The sequence below is a fragment of the Tachypleus tridentatus genome, chromosome 4, assembly GCF_004210375.1.
Source record: "Tachypleus tridentatus isolate NWPU-2018 chromosome 4, ASM421037v1, whole genome shotgun sequence".
NCBI lineage: Eukaryota > Metazoa > Arthropoda > Merostomata > Xiphosura > Limulidae > Tachypleus > Tachypleus tridentatus.
The window spans coordinates 98324262-98351756 of NC_134828.1; the positions used below are offsets into that span (position 1 = coordinate 98324262).

The following is a 27495-nucleotide window of genomic DNA, read 5'->3' on the forward strand; positions in this document are numbered from 1 at the left end:
ATGGTATAATGTTGAAGTGAGGGAGGTGGTTTAATTAGTAAAAATTGGCGTGTGAAATGGTATAATGTTGAAGTGAGGGAGGTGGTTTAATTAGTAAAAATTGGCGCGTGAAATGGTATAATGTTGAAATGAGGGAGGTGGTTTAATTAGTAAAAATTGGCGCGTGAAATGGTATAATGTTGAAGTGAGGGAGGTGATTTAATTAGAAAAATATTAGCGCGTGAAATGGTATAATGTTGAAGTGAGGGAGGTGGTTTAATTAGTAAAAATTGGCGTGTGAAATGGTATAATGTTGAAGTGAGGGAGGTGGTTTAATTAGAAAAAAATTAGCGCGTGAAATGGTATAATGTTGAAGTGAGGGAGGTGGTTTAATTAGTAAAAATTGGCGCGTGAAATGGTATAATGTTGAAATGAGGGAGGTGGTTTAATTAGTAAAAAATGGCACGTGAAATAATTTAGATATAGATGTTAGGATATTTTATGCAATTCAACCCAATTGAACACATGATTATTTCAACCGTGATCTAAGTCCGAAATCTCGTAAAAATAATGAAGAAAAATAATTTCTAATTGAAGTGGAAGAAACTGAGAGAAGTGTTTAATTATTCACACATGCAACGAATTGCCCTCGATCTGAATGTTGTTTTACCGAGAAACAATGTGTATATACCCTATTGGCTATGTCCTTATCATAGGATTTCGATTATTAGAATACTTTAGTAACTATGCATTACCACTATAAATATTAAAACAGTTTTATTGACACTTTCTTTTTTTCTACCAAATATATACCATGAAATTGTGGGTTTCAGGATACCTAATAGCATAAGAGTAACATAAAAAGGAAACGTAAATACCATCAGTATATTAACTCAGTTTACATAGCCCTTGGTCTCAAGCCTCGAGTACCTTTTCCGGTAAACGAGAAAGTTTATTTTGAACAATAAATAGTTAGGTGCGAAATTAAAGTAACAAAGCTACAAAAGGTGTGTTTTAACTCATTGTTTAGCCTGCACAAAACTTCAAATTCATAGCTTTCTCCTCCCTAGTGACGTTTTCTTTTCTCACTTCAAAATATAGGAAACATTATCACCCAATGCAGCCATATCATAGAGCTTTTATTTCTTTTGATTTAAACATCTTTAAACAAATAAGCCTATACTGAGTTAAACAGCCGTTACTATGTAAGATTAACCAGTAAAAAAAATGATAATTGTATAAAACTGGATCTAAGATTCATTGTGTTGTGCAGGCATACTACATACTTTCTAATCCCTTACTTAATATAAAATTTATAAGAATGTAGTCTAAATATATGATGCCAGGAAGAATACACAACGTTTCTTTCGTCCTAGTTATTCACTGAACAAGGTCACTCAACTAGGTTGTTATAAGCACTTTCCCATTGAACATATTTCTGCAATATGAAATACTGTATACAAATAGACAGTGATATTATCAACTAATAGTATTAGTGAATCCCCACAGATTAAATATTCGCTTATGTTGTAATGAGGGTCATTGTACTCTGAGAAGAATGGAATTATTAACTGTCTTGTGTATATAATACCACGTTTTCCTAGTCTGGACACAACCTTGAGAATGACTGTTTAGATATATTTTAAAAGATCTATAAACAGGTTTGAAATTCAATACATTTTTCCAATAGGGGCACTCAAAACATACACTTTGATTATTTATGCAATGAATAAGATAGTTTTATTGTATCTTAGATTATTTCCTGTCACTTTCTTTGCTGAGAGCTCAGATTTTTACTGTTAAGTACATTTGCTAGAGAACCTTCTTTTATTTAGCAGTTGTTCTTACCGCAGGCATTTGAAGGAAAAGCAGGGAGCTTGAGAGTACCACAACAAGACATACGAAAGAGAAAACAGTGAACTTGAGAGTACCACAGCATTAATCAATCGTAGAAATATTTAACATGCAGTTTATTTAATTTCTACATAAAAGAAAGCAAATATTTCAGTTTCATTGCATTACAATATAACGATAGTGTACACTAAGATGTTATATTATTTTACTGTCATTCAGTAAAGTAAATGTTTCTTCACCAACTTGTAAGAACAGAACGAAAGTTTTGTAAAAGAACGATAATATAATAACCAACACTACCAATCATTTGAAATCCAAAACATGTATAAAGCAAACGCTATTAAATACACGTACTTTCTTCATTTAGAATTCAGCACAAAGGTACACGATGTGGTTTGTGCTCAAACCACTTCGGGTATCGAAATCTGGTTTCTAGCGTAGTGAGTCCGCAGACATGCCGCAGTGCCACTGGGTGGTATTGCTTGTTTGTTGTGAAGCGTAAAACTATACAATTGAATAAATGAGCTTAGCCTACTGTAGGTATTAAAACTCGACAATTAGCATTATATTAATTACATATGATCCTTTTTTGTTACAAATAAAACATTAAAAATTACACTGACTAATAATTTTAGATTTGACGTGCATTGCAGTATTTAACTGACGATAATGTGGAATATTGTTTTTTTTTATTTCAAAGGAATTTATGTAATGTTATTTTCATGATTTTCATAGTTTAAAGGTCTTAATTTTGTAGAAAGGTTTCAAATGAAACTTTTCACAATGAGTTTCTTGTGATAATTGTATTGACAGTTTGGTTCCACACTTATTTGGGCATCCTAGATAGTCCATATCTAAATTGTAAAGCTCTTTTGAATAACCAAGAAGCTTATGATATTAGGTGTTGAAAAGGTACTTGTGAATAGATCACTAATGAATAAAAAATACTTTTTTCACTTGTGGTATTTTCATCAAGTTTAGCATTAGGGAAAATGAATAAAATTAATTGATAATTTGGAAAAATAGGTTTTATTTTAATTTATTATGTACACAACATTTTTAGTTTGTTTGGAAATTCGCGAAGAGCTACACGAGAGCTACCTCCGCTAGCTGTTTCTAATTTAGAAGTGTAAGACTAGAGGGAAGGCAACTAGTCATCACCGCCCACCGTCAACTCCTGGGCTACTCTTTTACCAACGATTGACCGTAACATTATAACATCCCCCACGGTTGAAAGGACGAGCATGTTTGGTGCGACGGGGATTCGAACCCATGACCCTCAGATTACGAGTTGAGTGCCTTAACCCACCTGGCCATGCCGGTCCTCGCGCTTGTAGTATTAACTAAAGCAGTTAATTTTTAAAATTGTTGAAAGTATAACATACTTGATATAAGAAATAAACACAAACGGATGATAGCCCCAGCTTCCTAAAAGCAAGAAAAGCATAAATAAAATGGTAGCTGTGCTGTGTGTGTGTTTTATAACAAAACCACACCGTTATCTGCTGTTTTCATGGCCTTGCAAATACGTAGACATACCTCTATTCCATTGAGGGGACAAAAATAATAACACACGATATCAAAATAATAATTTATTGAGAGACAACAACAAAAGTTGATCCAGAGGCAAAGTACTTTGTTACATTTAATATGGAAACAAGACATACGAATGAAAGGTTAATTGAAATATTTTAAGAGACAAATAACACTTGAAAGTTTTATAGACTTTTCGAAAACTTGCCAAGTGCTCAACATCGAACTTTGTCTTGAAATGAATATGTTTAAACACGTCTTCATCTGGAGTGTTATGATTCATTGTGTCCATCAAAAGTACATAATAGTTCACATATTCATTCAGATGTCACTCCATTCCATTATTCTTTATAAGTGAATGTAGTTGAAAGAACCACGTGGATTTCACATGTCAAGGACTAGTCAATCATAGACTGATGGACTTCAGTGTTACGTTAATTCAATCTTTTGACCTTCGTATCATACCAAAATCTTTTCGTAGCTGATAACGCTGTAATTACAAAAACAAATATAATCAATAAACCATCGAATTAAAAAAGATAATAACAGTAAGCAATATCTGGTTAACGTTTGTTAGAGACTTGTCAAAAGTACCACTTAAGCCTAAGCTGTGTTCATAAACTCTTAACTAATTAAACAACATCAAACGTTGTATAAAAAACCGAAGTTGATATACATTTATATATCATTTATTTCACTGGACTATGACAGTCTATACTAGTCTACCATCAGTTATTAATAACAATGGTGAGTTATACGAGTTATACGTATTGAGGACATTCGTCATCTTATATTAATAAATTTACGTGTTAATACAAATACTATGATATACGTTACCAAAAGAATATTCTTGTCAATCGTTTTTGGTCAAATTAATACTAGAATAAATATATATTAGAATCTCATGATAAAGTTTGTGTGAATTTGCATTAAGCATTTCCAAAATTCGAAAAAGTTTCAGCATACTGACACACACACATATATGTATTTGTGAGAATAGCCTTTGTAATCAGAATATGTATATGACAAATATTTTTCGTCGTTCAGTAATATGACTGTCTCTTACTACTTTACTTAGCTGTTATGTTTTCCTGTTAACTTCTGTATCATTACGTGAAATAAGTTTACGATGAATTCAGATTCTTTCCTTTGAGCGTTACACTTATAATTTATTGTGATTTATCAAACTTTTAACGCCCTCTAGTTTGCCAAATATATTTAAGAAGAGTAAAATTTTTCCAACCTATTTTTTAATTGATTTAGTACTTTAATTTTTTTAAAATTTTGAATGCAAACTTCTGTTTAATTGTTGGCGTGGTTCTAATACTTCACAATTCTTTACTTAAAGTAAAAAATCAAATTACCATGATTACTCAACGTTTAGATGAACTTTTCACACACCGTAGAAACCAACCATTGATTGAACTTTAAGAGCAAAACTATTTTGAAAGCGATGCCTAAATACTTGGGCTTTTTTTAAAATTCCAGTATCTCTTGAAATAAATTCATTTTAAAGCTTAAAAATTATAAATACGAAACATGGAATAAATAAATATCTCTCTAAAATGCTAATCGACCAACTAAAACTAATTACTTGGTATAAATTAACTAGTTTGTTTTGGAGAAACATTATTGCGATTACGAAAATGGTAACAATTAAAATCAACACCTTATATTTCACGAACATGTGACGTGTATTGGATCGTTATGAACGTCCACGTCATAAAAGACAAATAAGCAGACATAATTTACAGTTTTTTAGTTGAATTGTAAAATATTTGTTTGTTTGTTTGTGTTTGATTTTCGCGCAAAGCTACTCGAGGGCTATCTGCGCTAGTCGTTTCTAACTTAGCAGTGTAAGATTAGAGGGAAGGCAGCTAGTTATCACCACCTACTGCCAACTCTTGGGCTACTCTTTTACCAACGAATAGTGGGATTGACAGTAACATTATAACGCCCCTACGGCTAAAAGGTCGAGCATGTTTGGTGCGACAGGGATTCGAACACGCGATCCTCAGATTACGAGTCGAACATCTTAACCCACATGGCCATGCCGGGCCCTTGTGTAGTGCGACGGCCGGGAAGTAAAATATTTAGTGGAGATTTTAGTTTTCTTTTCATCTGGCGCTTCAGGTTCTGTTTTGCGTTTCTTTATGGTTCATGAAGCAAAGAAAAAAATGTAATCTCCTCTATAAACTTTCTGTCAGAACACTGAATACCTATTTGAACATATTTTCTTATACATAAGCATTAAAAGTTTTGGATCTAACAGTGGGAAGTGAAAAATGAAAAACAACAACAAATAACACAATATTGAATCAAATCCATTTGATTTAGCTTGTTTATGCATTATAAAATATTATAACATATATAATTCAGTCAACTAAACGATAAAAATGGTGTTCTTAATATTAAAATTAATATTTCTTACAAAAATCTGTAAAACGTAACACCTCTTGAGTTTAAACATATAGAATCTCTAAATAATGTAAGTAACAATGTATCGTAAAACGAAAGCTTCTTTTTAATTTTTCGCTGTTGTATTTTCTGTAATAATTTGGTAATTGTACCTCAGTCACTGATCTCTGCTGAAAAATTTTCTATTTAGGGGATAATTTATATAGCGCTCTTTCCATTGGTTGTTAATCAGATACTTTTGAAGATCAACTTAAATAAACGACATTTGTTAGCTACGTTTCTGTTAGGAAGACAACGTCATTCACGCCCCTTTGAAAATCTGATAAATTATTGTACTTATGTTTCTTAGTTGTGTAATTTTCAAAAATTAAGGAACTTGAAAATAATGTCGCACATAAGAAACCTAATACTTTTATATGAAACCAAAGAATATCTACTCGTATTCATAAATGGCACATTAAAGTATCCGCGCAGGATAATAATGACATGGGAATGTTTGGCCTGGCATGGCCAAGCGCGTTAAGGCGTTCCACTCATAATCCGATGGTCACGGGTTCGAATCCCGGTCGCACCAAAGATGCTCGCCTTTTCAGCCGTGGGGGCGTTATAATGTGACGGTCAATTCCACTATTCGTTCGTAAAAGAGTAGTCCAAGAGTTGGCGGTGGGTGGTGATGACTAGCTGCCTTCCCTCTAGTCTTACACTGCTAAATTAGGGACGGTTAGCACAGATAGCCCTCGAGTAGCTTTGTGCGAAATTCCCAAAACAAACAAACAAACAATGGGAATGTTTTATAAAATAAGCCTAGTAAACCTCGCTACAGAATGTTGCGTATAACGCTACACATAAGAATGAATGCTGTACGTTTATAAGCAGCCAGAGACAATTCTGTCCTGCATACGATCTATAAATATATACAAAACTTTGTCCCGTGAAATAAAATACGTTATAATTCAAGAAATATTAAACAATACGTATATATAGGATCTGGATCAACTGGAAAAATAAAATACAACTGATTCAAAATAAATAAGTTTTATTCTAATTAGTATTGAAAATATACAGTATAAAATTAAATATTTTAAACTCTTTGCACAGGCAGGACTATCAAGCTGAGATATATGTGCTTATTCAAGCTAATATTTTATTCCTTTCTTAATAGAAGTCTTTCTATTGTTTGGTTTAAGCTAAATTATATCACTTGTATGTAAGGTAGATACTGTTGTAAAATAATATAAAAATTAGTTTGAAAAATGATCTTGCATCGGATAGTTTTAGGAACAGGAGTAGATGGATGTAGATTATTGGATTTGTGAAATAGACTTTTAAAAATAATAGCGAAATTAGAAATCTGCAGTACGTTAATAGAAAACAAACATGCCTACTTTAAAGTATCTTAAGACTATGTTTGTATTTTATATTCTTGGCAAAATTTCAAATAAACATTATTTTTCAATCCCAAAACAAACCTGTCGGTTAATAATAGGAACTTTTTAGAAATAAACATAGTTTTTGAAGACGATTTATCTCAGGTCTAATTTCATTACTTTATAACATTCGAAATTTTCTATTTATTTATTCGCTATTTACAATAACTGTTATTTACGTTTGGTACAAAGATTGACCGCATATTATAACGCCCCCACGGCTGGAATGGCGAGCATATTTGGTGTGATGGGGATTTGAGCCCGCGATCCTCAGATTAAGAGTCGAGTGCCTTAACCACCTGGCCATGCTGGGCCATAACTCAAAGCGAACCGAAGTGACGTTGCCAAGTGCACCTCAATATGCCGTATAATTAATTACCTACCTGCCAGTAAGTATTTTCTGCTCTATAGACGTAATAGTGGAACAACATTTCGAGATCTGCAGATGCCAGAGTGAAGTATGATAAAGGGTACAAAATATTTTAACCTGCATGAAAGACCATCCATATATGACGTCATCCATCATATCATCTCTTCCATTTAACAAGTCTATTCTGTACTTTCAATACAGTCTAAAAACATTTAAGACAAAAGCAAATACATTTTACGAATTATGATCGTGACATATCTGTAGCGGCACTGTTGTAATATACAACTGAATCGAATATTCAACAAACATTAGAGAAGAATCCAGACTCATGTTGCTCCAATACTTTAGCTCTTTTACAGAGGAGTGACTAACAATATCCAAACATGTCATCAGCAAATGAGAAAATATGACATACTTTAGGCATACAAATACACGTTTAAAAACTTGCTAAATTTTTATTGGACTACTATTATCCGAAAAATTAGTTAATTAGATGTGTTAAATTCGAAAAATATACAATAATGGATTTTGTCATATAATGTTATTTTGTTTAGTCTGTTCGTCACATTCATTACAATATTCAAATGTTAAGTTGTTGTTTTGAATTAAGCACAAAGCTCTACAATGGAATATCTGTGCTCTAACCACCACGGGTATCGAAACCTGAATGTTAGCGTTGTAAGTCCGCGGACATATCGCTGAGCCACTAGGGGACACAAAGAGTTAAGTACTTTTGGGAAAATATTGTATTTTGTAAAAATCAAAGATACTTCGATTAAAGGTTATGTTTTCTTCCTTGCTTAGAGCAACCTAAAAATGTTAATTATTTTTATTATTATGTATAAAAATAGGACTTTAAAAGTAATGAAGAATAAATAACAGTTTATATAGAGCTCGTTTAACTGTATAAGATGCCAAGAAGTACAAATGTTTACCGACCGAAACATTTCTTACTCCAGTATAGCCGAGAGGTTCCACGCCCTCTATCGTATATTTAAGCAACTTTTTAAAAATGTATTCTTGCATAAAATTTCTTGTGAATCCTCAATTGTGATGGACATTTCCATGTGTAACTTAGTAGTAAGATAGAAGTATTATAACTTTAAAATTCGGCAGACACAGCACAAATTGTGTAACTTTGCGCTAGTAACTGTTTTATACAAGATTCCTTGTCAATCACACAAAATATTTGAAGAAAAGCACCATCAATATTACAGTTAATCTTACTAATTACTCTTTGGGTTTATTATGTTTTGTACACATGAAATATACGATTTTCACTCAGTTTTTCTTATCAGTTCTTCACATTGAGTTGGGTCCTGATTAGCATAGAGATAAGCATACAAGTTCGCGTTCAGTTGTCACAAACACACACATACACTAAAACAAAAACAAAATCGCGATCTGCACTTTAGGGCCGTAAGCACATTATTAGGTTGGCGCTTTAAATCTCATTATTCAACCAGTATAGGCAAAATATTTGACGGCGAACGTTAGTGTCCAATTATTTTCCCTCTAGTCTATCACTTAAAAAATAGAAAAGAATACTGCATGTAGTCCTTAGTAACTTTTGCATAAATATCTGAAATAAAATCACATTGATTGTTGTAAGTGGCAAAGACATGAAATTGTTCAGTTTGATGTAATGTGTGGACGCCACTAGTAGCGAACGGTATGAAAACAAGTCGTTTATTTTAAAGGTATTTGTAATGACTTGTGTTGTATTTATAATTAAGAACTAAAGTGTAATATGCAGCTTTTCGAAGTTACGTAAACTGTTAAAGCGACGTATTACACTTTAATACTTAATTATAAATTTAAGTTTGAAGTAGTTTTATTAAACTTAAAACTGCATGATTAAGTTTCAGGACCGAATTGTAAACATAGCAATAAATGAGTTAATAATTAATTTTAGTTATTTTAAAGATTCCGTTTCTGGCTGTTTTCATTTCTGTTGTTACAGAAAAAATTAAAAATAACAGCAAATGGTTATTTAATTTTTAAAATATAAATATATTGAATTAAATTTATCGCTCAAGAATATAAAACGAAATGATTTGTTTACGATTTTTCGTCACCTTTTTCAGAAATAACAAGTAGATATTCTATCATAATAAAAAATTACACTTTTAATATGCGTCAACTATTCAAAAACGTTTCGCATATAACTTTATTTATAATTTTCAGCTACTTACGTTGCCTAATAAATAAACAGCTTGAATTATATTTGTATTTCATTTTGCTGTTTTTTATTGATGTATCTGACACAAATATGCTGAAGAAAAGTTACGTCACAGCGAAGAAGACAAGAACAAAGAAACTGGGTAGAGACACTCACGAATCTTTGGATCTGTCCTTGTCATTAAACACCTGTTTTAAAATTCATACTGACACATAATAGAAAGTCATATTACTATAAAGTTACGACTCACTTCCACACATTTCTTTTTTGGACGGAACAAGTACTGTGGGAGGTGATAACACTGAGGAAGTTAGGTCAAGAGGGCCAAAATACAGTAAACAAAGTACCGCCGATGGAAAAAAACAAAGAAAAACTGCTGTCAAAACGAACAGTAGCTGACGTTGTGTCTGCATCATGTTGCATTGCTGCTGGCTTCTCTCCTGTAATTTGTTAAAAGAAAAAAGACATTTGCTGTATTAAATTATCTCCAATTAAATCATTTTATATATTTTTTATCTAACAATCTTAGGTACTTTCTAAAACAGAGTTGTTATCTTTAAATCACGAGAACAACATATAATTCTATTTACTTTTGAAAAATGAAGTTTCATTGATTCACAAAAATAGATCTCTCCTTACTCTAAACTTATAAAGGTTTACTCATAGTTTTAAATCTTACCCTTTCCTCCATCTGATATAGAAATACAAAGGATTAGATACACCTGTATTAGATATTCATTATAATCTATACAGGTAAAGAACTGAGACCAAACAGTACGTATGAAATACTTTGTGTCGGACAATTACATAATATGTAATGATTTTCTATGTCAGTGTGACTGGAATTAATTGTACCATGAAAAATGGCATCATTAAGACGTAGAAATGGAAGTGAACTATAAAGCTATAGTAATAAAATCCTGTTACTATAGGAACTGTTTTACTTAAGCCTAGATATTTTGTCATGTCAGCGAGCTGGCGCCACGTCTAATCATTACTTAACCTTAAAGAACAATATGATTAGAAAACAACATATATATATATATTTTCCAGATAACCGAGATCCAATATAAAATGATATTCTATTAGGATAAGCCTGCAATCAATTAATAAATAAGATTAACCAATTTTAAAGAAATATATTTAAATAGCGTTTGAGTTTCGAAAACACAGTAGTAATGATATATTTAATATGAAACATTTGTTTCCTGTGTTTGTTTGTGAAGCGTGTTATATCAAAGTTTGCTGCACAAGATAATGCAAGTGAACTATTATAAATAACTGCTTTAATGAACTTTTCAAGATAAAAACATACCGTTCACTACATGTACTATAACGCTCGTGGCATCAGCGTTCGAAGGGCCACACGTGTAATTTCCTGAGTCCAAGGCCTTGGCATTCTTAATATAAAGAATGCTCATCGCAGTATCTTCACTTGCCTTTTGTAGCGTGATCTCACCGCGAGATGAGTCGTAATTAATCATACGGTCGTTGTGATACCAGAACACAAACATTGGCGGCGAAGGGCTCTGCCTAATTATGCAGGTGAGGTTGATGTAACTTCCACTGCTTACAAGCAAGTCTCGCTCTCCCAGGATATCTGCTTGAGGGACTGAGAATGTGAACTGGAGTGAGAGCCATATAAATTTTATTGATTTAAGTTTGTTTGTTTTTCGTTTTCATTAGTGGCTAATTAAAATAACGTAAAAAACTGCACAAACCGAGAAAGGAGCTCTTTTTAAATCACAAAGTATAAACATATGCATAGGGTTAATTACATTTGATTAGAATTACTTACATTTGTTAAAGTAGTGACATATCGCTGAAGCTGAGATATATGGTGCCACGTGCAGCAAGATCACTACTTGTATGTGTGGCTCATGTCGGAACCAGGACTAATCAGCAGAAATTTCACCAAATCAGACTTATGATTAAAATATTATATCATAGCCTTTTTTGAGGAAGAATACTGTTATATAGTAACGTTGTTAAACGATGTAGGGTAAAGAAAACAAAACATTTGAACAAAAGACGAATTCAATATCCACTCTGAAAGTTTAAAACGTTCCCCAGCATGTCTTTTAAGATAACATATGCTCTAAAACCACCTCGAAGTAATCAGGAACCGCATCCTTGTTGGTAAAAAGAAGTAATTACGAAAGAGAATCTACTGACTCGAAGAGAAACTGTGATGAAACTAAATTTGAAGTTGAAAAGATTCAAAAACCAAAGTCTTCAATCTTTTAGCAACGTTTCAAAATTAGTGGCTATTTTTATGAGAACAATGGCGTTGACTCTGAAATCACAGCAGTTTAGATTAAAAGGAATTTTGTTACGTATGTCTGCTTAAAAATGCTATTGAAGGCCAACTCCCATGTAAAATGTATAGTCTATGGAAATTTTATGATGCCTTTTTAGAAGCTTGTTACAATGGAAATAGCCATGTCGTGTAGTGACAATCAAGCTTAATCATCATGCTGAGTACTAATGACAATGAAAGAAGTAGGTCCAGCTTTAGCACGCAACATGGAACATGATACTTATAAAGTGTGATTAATCATTTTTATAATCACCGTGTGCACTACTTTTACCTTCCGAAATAAACCTATTTAGGCTTAGAAGGGTACTGTCAAAAAAATTAACACACTATACTATATAGGCAAAACAAATGTGTTTTATTATGAAAAACAAATTACGAGACATATAAAATGTATGAGGTTCAAACGTTTCTCCTCCCTTCCTTAAACTCTCTGATATTCGCTTATTACCTGTTTCAACATTTGTGTTACTTTCATTACTGCTACCTAAACATATTTTAAATTTTTATGTTTTTATATTCATTGTAGCAGATGATGAGAACTGCAATTATCATTTGAACATTTTTATATTTGTGTTCATTGCAGAGGTTCTATCTTAGAATTTTAATTAATGAACTTAGTTAAAATGTTTATTTATTAAAACAACTAATGATTTTTTTAGGTTTTCTACCTATTGAATTTTTAATCTTATTAAATATAACCAATTTTGAATAGTGAAATTGTATTGTCTAAGATAATAGAAACATTATACTTTATGTCAAGAAGCTGCAGTTGTTTAGTATTAAGTACAAAGCTACAAAGAGAGTCGTATATTTTCTCTCCACCACGGGTATCAGAACCCGGTTTCGAACAGTATAAAGCCACAAACATGTTGCTGTGCCATGAGTGATTTATATAAACCACCTAATAAGTTTTGCCTGTTACAATATTCTAAATTTATTAATTGATTAAAGTGCATATCTTGTGAACATTAAAGCTACATTAAAATATAAAAATATTTTCTTTGAAATGTATATTTTCGGATTCGTATGTTATTCCAATGAAACATTTAGTATTTTTTAATATGACAATCTTTATTTTCTCTTATCTGTTTACTAAAAGAAATACTGAAAAACTGAAGAATAATTGAAAATGTTTTGGAGTTGAGCTTAAAGACAATATATATTTTTTTAATATTCAAAGAAAGTATAATTGAAAAAAAAATACATATACCAGCCCTAATGGATCAGGGATAAGTCTGAGGACTCATAACGCTAGATCGGGTTTCGATATCCAAAGGCTGAAAGAGCACTGGCCGTCCATTGTTTAGATTTACGTTTGACGACAAACTTACAAAATAAATTTAAATTGGTTCTTGAGGGATTTATAATAAATTCCTTAACATCATTTTACAGATAAGAAATTGTTTCAATTCAGCGTAAATTCGAAATGGTGAACAAAAAACCGTAGATCGCAGAAAGATCACGTGTTTTGGTAATATTCATTTGATAGACATCATTAATAAATTAAAAGTGTAATTAGTTACGAAAAAAAAAAGTTTGCCAGTATGGTTATAAATTATGTATAGTGTATTTTCCGATGACTGCATCTATCAACTTATCAATTAGCTGTTTCAAAATTATAAATGGAAAATACTTGTTTGTTTTCTCACAGTTTACTCATGATGATCGGAGATTTGTTCTCTTGTTGTATAATATTCTAAACTTGTAGAAGCTGATAACTTTCATTTACTATTCCTTGAACAATACTTAAAATTAGGTTTCACCATAGAACCTAATACATGTTTGTGAAATAATACAGTTTTGAAAGCAGTAAACACTTGTTTGTTGAAACTGTAAATTATGAGTTAAGACATAAAGATTTTTAACTATGGCTTCAATAATGTTATCAAAGCTAGTAATCATTTCAGGGTTTATTGCATAAGTGCATAACATGTTATATCTTGTGTGAAAAATAGTCTTTATAGTTATTATTTTAATTTATAAGTGTTTTGTTTGCCTAACCTGTTTGTGTTTATTTTAGTATTGTTATTATAAATACATAGTAACATAAAAGTGTCATAAAAATGACAATATCAAATTCAATATCTGTCCTAACAATGGGATAGGAGTGTTTGGAAGAAGAATCTAAACAGATACTTCCTGGAATTATTTCAGAAAAGGATGCAAATATTTTTACTTTTGTTTCATGTTTCATAAAGTATCTAATTTTATACTTATAAAGATAAAATAATGAATAACTTGCAAACAAAATATAGAAAAATTAAACTGTATTTTGTTTTCTTCTAGTTGAGTTTTAATTGTTGAAAATTCTGACATGTTAATGGTCATTATGTTCGTTTTCAAAGAACAGAACTGGTACATTGAATATTGTAAGATTACTGACGGCTCAGTAATATGAGCTTGTAATTACTCATGCTTACTACTGTGTCTTGATAATTTTCATAATTGCAAAATGAAATTATTAATGTAACCTAATTTTCTAATAAAAGATATGCATTTCATTGAGGATATAATTTTATGTCCACCAAGAATACAATGGAAGTAAATTCTTATCACCCTTACCTGTATTAAACCGTGAAGTTGTAAGAAGTAAAATGTTTACAACCATCATTTACTTGATCGTATTTAATAAAGTTAGTATAGTGAACAGTACTTTTAAGAGTAAATACTTTTGTTTTTAATCTTCTAAATTTAAATCTATAATAAATATTATTTTTCCATATATTTACATTACTCCTTACATTTATTTTTGTAATATTGAAATCGCTTGTATCTTATCCAGCTACTCACTGTATTTATTTTTGTAAAAAATCATTCTATTTATTCCCTATTACCTTTTCATACGCTCTTAGTAATCCGTAAGTAAAAGTGAGAAAAATTAAGGTGAAAAGTTACACCATACATTGTCAAAGAGAAATGAGAAGAGAAGGTACTTTGATTTATATTAAGATTTTACGCCAAAATAAGCAAATATTAATGCTTATTCCTTTTTTTAAATATTATTGTCCATATAAAAATACTTATAATTTCTATTTTGAACATGTTTACCTTCTTAATCTAATTATTTTGTAAAATTAAATATTAGGTATTGAAAAGGAAATTCATTAATTTGCCTATAAGGCAAGATGTCTAGTAGTAGGGATAATTATCTTAGAAATACAGAACAAATTCCACTTTTTAGTTGCATAATATATGTATCTGAGTTGATTGAAAATTTGTATCAATGAAAATCATTTCATTGTCTGATGAATTAAATTCTCGTAGTCATGACTTTTTTATTCTAATGTAAAACCGCATTTCTTCTTGCTTAAGAAACTAAAACATACAGATTATTTCTATTATTTTTGTATGCTACTTAGGCTGTTATTCAGTAAAACATCCAAGCACTATAATCCTAAATGACGAAATATACAAAAATGGAACCTACCCCTGTTTCACTACCTAATTCCCCTGTTGTTTTTTTATTCACATATTGTATCACGTAACACATTACAAATGAACTTACCAAGGACTGTCAAATTAACAAAATAACTCATCAATGGATGTGTGTTGACCTGGCACTCATAATCTCCACAGTCTGCAAGCTCAACTAATGTAATCTTCAGGATCCAATCATCAGTGTGCGTTAGATGCACGGCTTCAAATCTTCCTTCTGCTGTGTAAGTTGTTTTTCCAACGGTTAACACATGGAAATCGCGTCGTCTGATCCACGACACCTACGATATTCAAATCAACAATAAGACCAGATATGGACTGTCTGATTTAATGTTGGCTAATATATTTTACGTTATTACCATTTTTTTTTGGTTTGGTTTGTTTCGAATTTTTCGCAACGCTACTCAAGGGCTATTTGGGCTAGTCGTCCCTAATTTAGCAATGTAAGACTAGAAAGAAGGCAGCTAGTCATCATCACCTACTGCCAACTCTTGGGCTACTCTTTTACCAACGAATAGTGAGATTAGTTGTCACATTATAACGGCTGAAAGGGCGATCGAATTGCAATCTGAGACTCGTGGGATCTAATCTTCCGTCACACCAAACATACTCCCTCTTTTAGTCGTAATGCTGTTATTAAGTGTCATATAAGTGTCAAAGGAGGTGAAATTTGACGTTATTTATACGTTACTGTGATGGCCAAGGATTATTGATTATAGAACATCTTATCCTAAAATAATTATTGATTATATTATATTTTAGTGTCAAAGCATTAATAGTTATACTATAATGTGACGCCTATGATTATTGTTATATTACACCTTATCAACAGTGATTATTGGTTTTATTATACTTAACAGCCGAGGATTATTGGTTTTATTATATCTTAACACTCAAAGATTATTAGTTATTATGTACTTTAATATTCAGGGATTATTGGTAAAATTACGACTTAACAGCTAATAATTATTCATCATATTACACAATAATAGTGAATAATTATTGATTATATTATATTGTAACGGTCAAGAATTATTGATTATATTACACCTTAACAGCCAATTATCATCAATTACTTTATATTACAACAGTCAGTGATTATTAGTTATGTTAAACCTTTATGGCCAAACGATATTGTTTACCTTATATTGGAACGGCCAGTGATTATTGATTATGTTCAACCTTAACAGTCATCTATTACTGTTTATATTATACTTTAACAGCCAGTTGTTATGGGTAATATTATACTTCTAACAAGCATAACTTATTGGTTATATTACAATTTAATGGCGTTGAATTATTGGTATAACAATACCTTAAAGGATTATTGGTTATATTGCTTCCTAAAAGCTAAATATTATTGATAATATTATTCTTTATCAACCAAGGATTATTGTTCATATTATGGTTTAATAGAGATGGAAAGCTGGTTATGATCTACTTTTACGGCGAAGGATTATCTAATATATTGCATCATTAACAAAAGGTATTTGTTTTTTTATACTTCAATGGTAAAGAATTATTGGCTATATTACACCTGAACAATCAATGATTTTTTATTATTTTATATTTTAACGGCCAATAATTATTTGTTACATTAAATGTCAACAGCCAAGGATTATTGATTATAATTTTTTGCAATCGTTGGTGATTAATTGATTGTTTAACACCTTAACAGGCAATGATCATTATTTATATTATTCGTTAATAGTAAATTATTATGGGTTATATTATACCTTAAAGTAAGAATTATTGATTACATAATACTTTAAAGGATAAAAATTGTTGGTGTATTGTAACAGTGAAGGATTGTTGATTATATTATAGTCTAAAGGCCACGAATTCCACAGACCTGCAATGACTTTATTGTCTTGAAATTTCATATGTTCTACAATGATTTCTGTAGACTGAGTCTGAAAATGATGTCTATTTTTTTACATCACCTACGAATTTTATCGCAAAATGTCATACGCACTTTCAAATCAATTTCATTGAAATCGGGTCACATTTCGATATGCTTAAAATGTTGACAACCACAGGCTATGGATTTCTGTAGAATAATTGCGGCTTGAGAGTCTTATAGATCGTTCTAAGACGCAGGAGAAGCGTACCGCTAATATATAAACTTTAATGGGCCGAATAACTCTCATTTCTGGATAGTATTTGTTTGTGCGCGCACTATGCCATAATTTATTTGTTGTTATTGCAAAAGAGGTTGTGTAAACAACGTAAACATATTATGTTGTATTTGTGGCAAATTTGTTGTAAAGAAACAAAGGCCAAACCTTACAGAAATCGACAAGAAAGCGTATCATGCGTATTTTATAAAAAAATCTTGGGAACAAGATAGATCATGGACTCTGTACAAAGTTTTCACAGTTTGTGTTGAAGAGTTGATACAATGGACTAAAGGTGAGAAAAAAGATTTTGCCTTTTGGAATTTCAATGGTTTGGCGTGAGCTTAAAAACCACGGAGATGATTGTTAGTTTTGTTATGTAACGTGCAAGTCTATAACACTCGAAATGAAAATGAAATTTCGTATTCAAACATTACATTTGCTCTATGGCCTGTTGCTCATGGACCTGATGAATTTGTACCTACTTTATTGGAGATTCATTTTCTATTTTCAAATGGTTATCATTCTGATGTCAATAGAAATGATAATATGGTTTGTTTTCAACCTGAAACGCCTGGTGAACTATAACTTTTCACCAAGACAAACTTAATAATTTGGTGAGGGATTTGGGCATTCCAAAGGATTCTTCAAATATTTTTGGGTCTAGACTTCGGGCTAAGAATTTACTTTCTCCAAGATATTATTTTATTCTTACAGAGAAAGTGAGAAAGAGTTTATATGGCAATTTTTGCAAGAAGGTTTACTGATTTATTATAACAACACTTCTGAATTAATGACAGTGCTAGGAGCTTCAGTCAATGAAACAAGTGAGTGGCGATTTTTCATTGGTTCCTCTAAAAGAAATCTAAAAGGTGTATATCAACACTGAATGCAGAAGTAATGACCACAAAGAGTCAGTCAAATAGGAACGAAAATATTGAAAGCGTATGTTTGGATGACACAAATAAAGTCCTATTAGCTCCACTTAACACAAAATTGGGCTTGATGAAGCAATTTGTAAAGATCTTCGACAAAGATGGTAACTTTTTTAAGTATCTTTGTGGCAATTCCCAGCTTTTTAAGGTACGAATTTTAAAGAAGGGATTTTTGTTGGACCTCAGATTAGGAAATTGACTTTTGATGACTAGTCCGAAAGGACAATGAAGAAAGTTAAAAAGTGTGGATTGCCTTTAAAGGTGTTACTAACAAATATTTAGGAAAAAAAACAAGAACCCAAATTATGAAAATATTGTGAATAACATGCTCAATAAATTTAAAAACTTGGATTGTAATACGAACTTCAAAGTTCATTTCGTACACTCACATATTAATTGTTTCCTTGAACATTTCGATGCCGTCAGCGAAGAACAAGGGGAAAAAGATTCATCAAGGCATCAGGGAAATGGAGGAGAGGTATCAGGGAAGATGGAATATCAACATGATGGCTGATTACTGCTGTTTATTAAAATGAGAAGCTCAAAAAGCAAAACATAAAACACTTAGTTTTGAGACTAAAGGACGATTTCACACGCACACATATAAAAATCAGATTGGGTGAGGATGTATACTTTTTTGACACCAGTGTCCTTCCCTTTTCTTCAGTTTGTTTGTACTTTGTTAATAATAATACTAATAAAACATTTAATGTGGTAAACGAAATAACAGTTTGATACAAGGAAGTGTTATTTTCATTTTCGATTTAGTATTTGGGTGTTTTACTAAATAAAGAAACAAACATAAACAAACACAAAATTAAAGAAGCCTTACTTATACAACAAGTTAAGCCCAAAATTAATCAATACAAAGGAACATTTTTATATTTTTATTAATAAATATATCCAACATCTACATTCTACATTCCTCTATATTCCTACACTCAATCACACAACCGCCTCCAAACATGTGGTCAGCTATCGGTCAGTTACCTCTTTCTTTGTAAACCTGACGATGATCGAAATGTCGTTCGTTCTTCCACATAGTGCTTTCTCTACCCATACGAGGGCTGTTCAAAAAATACGCGGACTGACGTCATAAAACAAAATGTACATTATTTAGAAGTTACAGGTCTGGGACCCCTTCAAAGTACTCTTCTCCCCGACGCACACACTTATCCCAACGGTGTTTCCACTTGTTGAAACAGTCCTGGTACGCTTCTTTTGTAATGTCCTCCAGCTCCTTCGTCGCATTTGCCTTAATCTCGGGAATCGTCTCAAATCTTCTTCCTTTCAAGGGTCTTTTGAGTTTGGGGAACAAGAAAAAATCGCAAGGAGCAAGGTCAGGTGAGTGGGGAAGAACAGTGATCGAGTGTTTGGCCAAAAACTCACGAGTTCTGAGGCACAAATTTCGCAGCAACGCGGTGCATCTTCAATTTTTCGGTCAAAATCTCGTAACAAGATCCAACTGATATCCCACACTCTTCAGCAAGCTCCTGACAGTCAGACGTCGATTTGCCCGCACCAGGGTGTTGATTTTGTCGACGTGTGGGTCGTCAGTTGACGTGGAAGGACGTCCAGGACGCTCATCATCTTCAATGGACTGTATACCATTCTTAAAACGTTCATGCCACTTGAAACATGCCGTACGCTTCATAGCAACATCACCGTAAGCCGTGTTAAGCATAGCAAAAGTTTCAGTCGCAGATTTTCCAAGTTTAACACAAAATTTCACAGCAAGTCGTTGCTCCTTTAGGTCATTCACTCTGAAATCCGCCAAACGAAAAAATCGCACTTCACTTAAAACCGCGTAGCTAATACACAAATAAAGATATCTACAATCGGGAAATGGCGTCGTAATCAGCTGATCTGTGCAAACCTAGCGACACCAAGCGGATTCCCCTGGAATCAACTGGAGCCGCGCAATTCAAACAGTCCGCGTATTTTTTGAACAGACCTCGTATTAGCCGTTTTTTACATATGTAATTTTCTCTGTAAGTGGGTTTTTTCGTCATCAAGGAAAATTAATATTGTTTTCTTATATCTGTAAAGCTGAATCATGAAAAAGTTGTAATTAAAATCAAAACAACTTTAATGAAGTTTAATTTCGCAGGCCTGTGTCATGAGTTATATGAAATTTTAACAGCCAAGAATTATTCGTTACATTACACCTAACAGCAAATTATTATTGATTATACTATACTATAAGAAGCAATGATTATTAAATATATTATATTAAACGGAAATTGATTATTAGTTATATTACATCTTAACAGCCATGACTTTTTGGTTATATTATACTTTAACAACTAAACATTATGGGTTATACTGTGTGTTAACGATTAAATTTTATTAGTTATATTATTATTTAACAACGAAGGATTGTTGGCTGTATTAACATTTAACAGCGAATAATTAGTGGATATTTTGTACATTAGTATAGAAGGATTGTTGCTTATATTATTCTTTAACAGGCACTGACTATTAGTTATATAACATCTTAAAGACCAAGAATTACTGATTATATTATATTTTAACAGCGAAGACGTATGGATTATTTTATACTTTAAAGGTCAAGGATTATTTGTTATATTACAGCTTAACAGCCAATGACTATTGATGATATTATTCTTTAAGAACTAAGGATTAATGGTTATTTGATAACTTAACTGTGAAGAATTATTGGCGATATTATACTTTAACAACGAAGTATAAATGGTTATGTCATACTTTAACATTTAAGGATTATTGCCCATATAATAATTTACGAGCCAAGAAATAATGGTTATATTACACTTTAATAGCCAATACTTATTGATAATATTATACCTTTTTAACATTGAATTTCAATTATATTGTATTGTAACAGCTAGAGGTTGTTAGTTGTGTTACATATTAAAAACTAATGATTGTTGATTGTATTATATCTAAACCACGAAGAATTATTGGTTATATTACACCTTAAGAGCAAATTATTGTTGATTTTATATTATCTTAATAGCCAAGGATCATTAGTTATATTATATTGTAATGGCTAACAATTATTAATTATATTATTCCTTAATTGCCAAGAATTATTAGTTATTATTATACCTTAACAGCCAAGAATTATTGGTTATATTATGTGTGATCGAGAAGTAATTATCAATTTAATTATACGTTAACGACATAGGATTGTTGGTTATGTTATATCTTAGCGGCAAAGGTTATGTATTATATTACAACCCACCGGTCATGAATTAGCGGTCATATTATGCCTTATCGAGAAATAATTTTTGGTTTTATTATTTCTTAAGGGCTAAGGATTATTGATTATTTAATACTCGAATGGCTAAAGATTATTGGTTAACAGTTAAGGATCAGTGATTTATTATATACCTTAGAATCAAAGCATTATTAGTTATATTACATTTTAACAGCCAGGGAATACTGGTTATATTACACCTTATCAACATGCCTATATTGGTTTTATTATACCTCAAGAGCTAAGGATTACTGGTTATATTGTAAATTAATGCTAAATGATTAATGGTTATATTGTAAATTAATGCTAAATGATTATTCGTTATGTTGTATTTGAACAGCGAAGGATAATTTTTAATATTATACTTTATTGTTCAGGAATTATTGGTTATATTGCGCCTTAACAGCTGATGCTTATCGATTATATTGGATGGTAGCGGTCAAGCATTATTGGTTATACTGTTTCTTATCTGCCAAGGCTTAGCAATTGCGATAAATATTTATCTTTAAAATAACTGGCCTTTTTCAGAGTAATTTTTTTTTTTATAATTTTATTGTGTTATAGGGAACTGATTGTTGTATTACAGCTGTGTTGAGAAAGGCTATTGGTTATTTCATATATTGGTTTTAGCGATAATGGACGTGTTTATCTGTAAAGCATTATTCGGTATTTATCTAATCTCTTATTAACGTTAGAAGTCTAAGCAAGGAAACGCAAGCAATCCCGAAAGTTCAATTAGTTCCATCTCATGTTTAGGCAACACGTGTATATCTCATAAATATGAAAATGTGTTTGTAGTTTTAGTTAATTTGTATACTTTTCTCTCATTTCTTAAAGTTACCTATAAATTAAAAAACAACAACAAAAACAACACACAAACCATTGTTCTCTTCTGTTTACAAAATAACTGATATCTCAGCACCAGGGTGTGTCTGCGATCCATTAACCTGGATTATCACGCTTTAGCTCTCAAACACCCCCGCTATCATCGCGGTCATGCTTTATTGGTGCAGAGTAAAGTAAAGTAGCTTTTCGCCATTGATGACTTAATGCCTTAGCTAATGAGCTGTCACGCTTGTAACTAACCACGTGCAAGACCTCGAGAACTGATTTCAGTCAGAATATTTTTCAACTCCATATTAATTTTCTCTCGTGAAATTGATCGTGTATATACTTATTTATTTTGAGGTTAGTTACGTGGACGAACCTGATCTTAAATGCATCTAATCCTGTCAGATTGATTAAACCGAATAATGCAAAGTAACTTGAACACTCATGTGTCAAGAAAGCTTAATATACCGTATTAAGTTCTATTTCATTCAATACACACAAACAGTAATTAATAACCAATCAGCAATTGATCGTAAGAGTTTGTTGTTTCACTTGTGATTAATTTGTTCCATTTGGTTCCACAAAAGCCATTTACTTTACCTTAAACGAAAAATAATTAGTAGACAGCTCGTTCAAATAAATTTTATAGCAGTAGCTGGATGTCGTAGATAATCGAAACTCACGATTAAGATACAAGCACAATGATAAACTGTAATATAACATTTCCTTTATTAAGAGTATTATAATACATTTTTCCAGCATCCAATTCCTTTATAATGAATAGAACATAAGAGATTGCTAGGTTGTGATATTATTTGTTACAGAAACACAGCTTCTTGTCAGGTGTTAGAACCTAGAGAAATACACTTGTATTATCAAATCAACAGACATATAAGTCAGATGTACGTTGTGGCTCAGCGGTATATCTGCGGACTTGCAACGCTAAAAACCGTCTTTCGATTCCCCTGGTGGGCAGAGCACAGATAGCCCATTGTGTAGCTTTGTGCTTAATTCAAAACAACAACAACAGCAGATGTACGTTATACGACTTTCTTGAGTTATCGAAATGTCGTCGGTTTGTTTAGGTGAAATAAACGGTGCAGAGTAAATATTTCTAATACATTTACAGTTATCGATATTTAGAATTAAGGAAAGTGAAAACGTGAGGCATAATAAATGAAGTGCAATTCTACTCAAATTTAAATATCACAACGATCTGTAATATTTTAAAGTAATAATTTTGCTTTAATAAATACTATTTTCTGAGAAAATTTCTTTTTTAGACTTTATAAGAAGTAGCTTCTATCAAGCAACTATATCGTATTATAAGCAGATGAAATTAAATGTCAGACTATTTCATTTTGATTGGTTTTAAACAGAAAACCTGTCGTCAAAGAGAAATAACCGTGAATATTGGAATTTAATTTACTCCAATTTTTTTCTCAAACGTTTAAATGTATTTTTTGGTTCACTACGTGTAGTCGTCGTATTAAACGAGACTGGTTGTAAAATGTTTTTATTTATATCTTTTCCTAAGCCTAACTTATTAAAAATTCGCATAGCGGAAGTATCGCGTTTTCTGATTGCTTGTAGTTTCTATAAGCAAAAAATGGCGACACGATATAATATGTACGAATTTTCAACAAAACGTTACACTCCATTACAAATACAGAATATGTTTTTTTTGTTGTGAAAACTTCGACTGTATAGACTTTTCTTTAGACTTTAACTTCGTAGGCAATTACAACCATTGCACGATAAATAGCAATCTGTATATATATATATACATAAAGACTTTCAACATGCGTGTTTGTTTGCATCCTAACTCATAATATGATTTAAGGTTTTCATAATATTTTGTTCATTTAATTTCTTTGTTGTTTTTTTATTTCGCGCAAAGCTATACGAGACCTATCAGCGATAGCCGTCCCTAATTTGGCAGCGTAAGATTAGAGGGAAGGCAGTTAGTCATCACCACCCACCGCCAACTCTTGGGATGCTCTTTTACCAACGAATAGTGGGATTGACAGTCACTTTTTTAACGCCCCTACGGCTGAAAGAGTGAACGTGTTTGGTACGACGGAGATTCGAACCCGCGATCCTTAGATTAGAAGTCGAGCGTCGTAACCACTTGGCGATGCTGGGCCAATTTAATTTTAAAATTAATAAATTATTCTGACGATCAGAACCCGACTAAAGATTCGGAAATTATTAATATATCTAGTTTAAAATAGATTAATCAATAAAATATTAGCTCTTAGCCAATGACTCAGTTGTAAGTTCGCAGGCTTATGATAATAAAAATTGCGTTTCGATGCTTTTGTGATTTTGTGATTAACAACAACCAACAAACCAAATGTTTTGTTTATAAAACATATTACATATTAAGGCTTTATGATTTAGCTGATAAAGACTCTTTTAACCTTAAATCTATTTTTACTCAACTAAATCTTAAAGCTTTAATGATCAGTTTTGATGCAATCTCGCTCTTCAGAAAATTCCCAACCACTGTAGCTGGCAAGATAACTTCAAAACTTTATATCAATACCCCAGTCCATTTGATACACATTCTCAACAACCAATCAGAAATCCTTATAGAATTCACTACCACCAAACTAACTTTATGTTCAATGACCAAAACTATCTACAAATAAATCGTCTTAGTACGGGGAATCCCATGTTACCAGTTCTAGCCAACATGTTAATAACACAGATCAAATCTCAAGCGATCAATTTAGCCTTACACCTACCACTATATCGGTACAGATATGTTGACGATAACAATTGCTGGATTTACATCTGCAGAACACACATTTAATTTTTTTCAACCACGTTAATTTCATATATCCCAGCATTAAGTTTACCTGTGAACACACACACACACACACAAACTAACCAAATAGCATTTCTGAACTTCAAGATCGCAAGAACCGATGCACAATTCAAAACAGAAATCCACAGAAGAATCATCTATACTGGAGTATACATCATCTGGACACTCTCGTCCCTAAGGTGTGTGCTCGGCAACGGGCAGTTACAAACTTTCTCTTTGTTAAGCTGCAGATGATCTCAGAATGTCGAAACGCTGTTCTCAACTTTATTTTTGTAAAAGTGTTAATACTCATATTAGCCATATTGAGACGTTCTGTTTTATTTTATCTTTTCTTTTGAATTTTGCACAAAGCTACTCGAGGGCTATCTGCGCTAGCCGTTCCTAATTTAGCAGTGTAAGACTAGAGGGAAGGCAGCTAGTCATCACCACCCACCGCCAACTCTTGGGCTATTCTTTTACCAACGAATGGTGGGATTGACCGTAACTTATAACGACCCTACGGATGAAAGGGGCAAGCATGTTTGGTGCGACTGGGATTCGAGCCCACGACCATCGAATTAGGAGTCGAACGCCTTAACACGCTTGGCCATGCCGGGTCCCGTACTGAGACAACCCATTGATTAATATTGCACTAAGAAACAAACAGCAGAAGAAACAAACAAACTTGTTTTCTGTTCAGTTTGTTAGTTATACCTGAATAAAGTAACTTTTTCAAACGTAAACCTGCTCTCTCTCTTTCTTTTGTCTCTTTAATTCTGTATCATTAGTTTTTCAATTGATAATGGATTGAAGAATTCATACATCAACCACGGTTTGTTGAGTGTGAATGATAAGTTGAAAAATCACGTGGTTAAGAATAATGTCCTTACAAAATGTTCACTTTTCACTAATATAAAGCCTAAAACAAAACACTTAAAATAATAAAACTCAACAGTGAAAGATTAAACTGGATTTAGTGTGGTATTTAGGTACATTGGTGTTCTAAGTAATATTATTATTATCATATGCATTTCCAGGTGGTTAAGGCACTCGATTCGTAAACCGGATGTCGCGGATTCGAATCCCCATCACATCAAACGTGTTCACCGTTTCAGCTAGGGGGCGTTATAATGTGACAGTCAATCCCACTATTTGTTGGTAAAAGAGCAGCCCAAGAGTTGGCGGTGGGTGGTGATGACTAGCTGCCTTCTCTCTAGTCTTACACTGCAAAATTAGGAACCGCTAGCGTAAATAGCCCTCGTGTAACTTTGTGCGAAATTCAAAAACAAACAATCAAGACTTAAAAAATTAAATCTTTGAATGAGATTTCCTACATCTATTCATATGTAGCCTACAGTTGTTGTTTGTTTTTTTTTCTGGTAGAACATATCAATAATAATTAAATGGCGCTCCACTTTGAACTTGATAAAAGAAAGATAAGTCGTCAAAAGTTCTCGGACTGTCGGTAAGACTAAATGTATTATTATAACTAGTTTGTATTGTTATCCGACGTTATCTTAATTTCAAATTATTATTTTATTTGAATTTGTTCAACATGTAGCACACCTGAATTCAGTTTCAGTATTACTTTACATTTGTCGAATAATCATTTAATTCAATAAATATAAAAGAAATAAATTATTTTCAATCGCCATAAGTGACTATTATGTACGCTATTGATTTATTAGTAACTGTTTCATTATACTTAATTAAAACCTAAAGGTACCAACACTGCAAATAGAAAAACAAAACTATGTCAGTGTCGATAATCACTACTTACTTAAAAAAGTGTAATATTATTTTCTAGTTTGCTTAAAATCACGTGCATAATGCTTGAACATGAAAAGAGTCAGACAAATGTATTGAACTTATTTTCGAGATTAGGTTATGTTAGAAGATATATTTTCACACATTTTATCTGAAAATATCGTGTATTTAAATAATTCACACACGACTTACAAAACGGATAAAATATTATTCAAAACAAACAAACAAACAATCTACACACACATGAAACCCTTTTATAAGAAATTTGTAGAAC

The 27495-nt window shown here is 32.0% G+C and overlaps 1 protein-coding gene across 1 annotated transcript in view; it reads right to left on the reverse strand.

The window, feature by feature from the left end:
- Positions 1-3437: 3437 nt before the first annotated feature.
- The window catches only part of LOC143249746 (limbic system-associated membrane protein-like), a 102122-nt gene continuing 78064 nt past the window's right edge, over positions 3438-27495 (reverse strand). Inside the window, exons 3-6 of the mRNA XM_076500092.1 lie at positions 15589-15799; positions 11079-11375; positions 10014-10203; positions 3438-3856 (exon numbers count right to left, since the gene is read on the reverse strand). Coding sequence (XP_076356207.1) covers positions 10079-10203; positions 11079-11375; positions 15589-15799 — 633 coding nt within the window. The 3' untranslated portion in view covers positions 3438-3856; positions 10014-10078. The remainder of the gene's footprint in view (positions 3857-10013; positions 10204-11078; positions 11376-15588; positions 15800-27495) is intronic.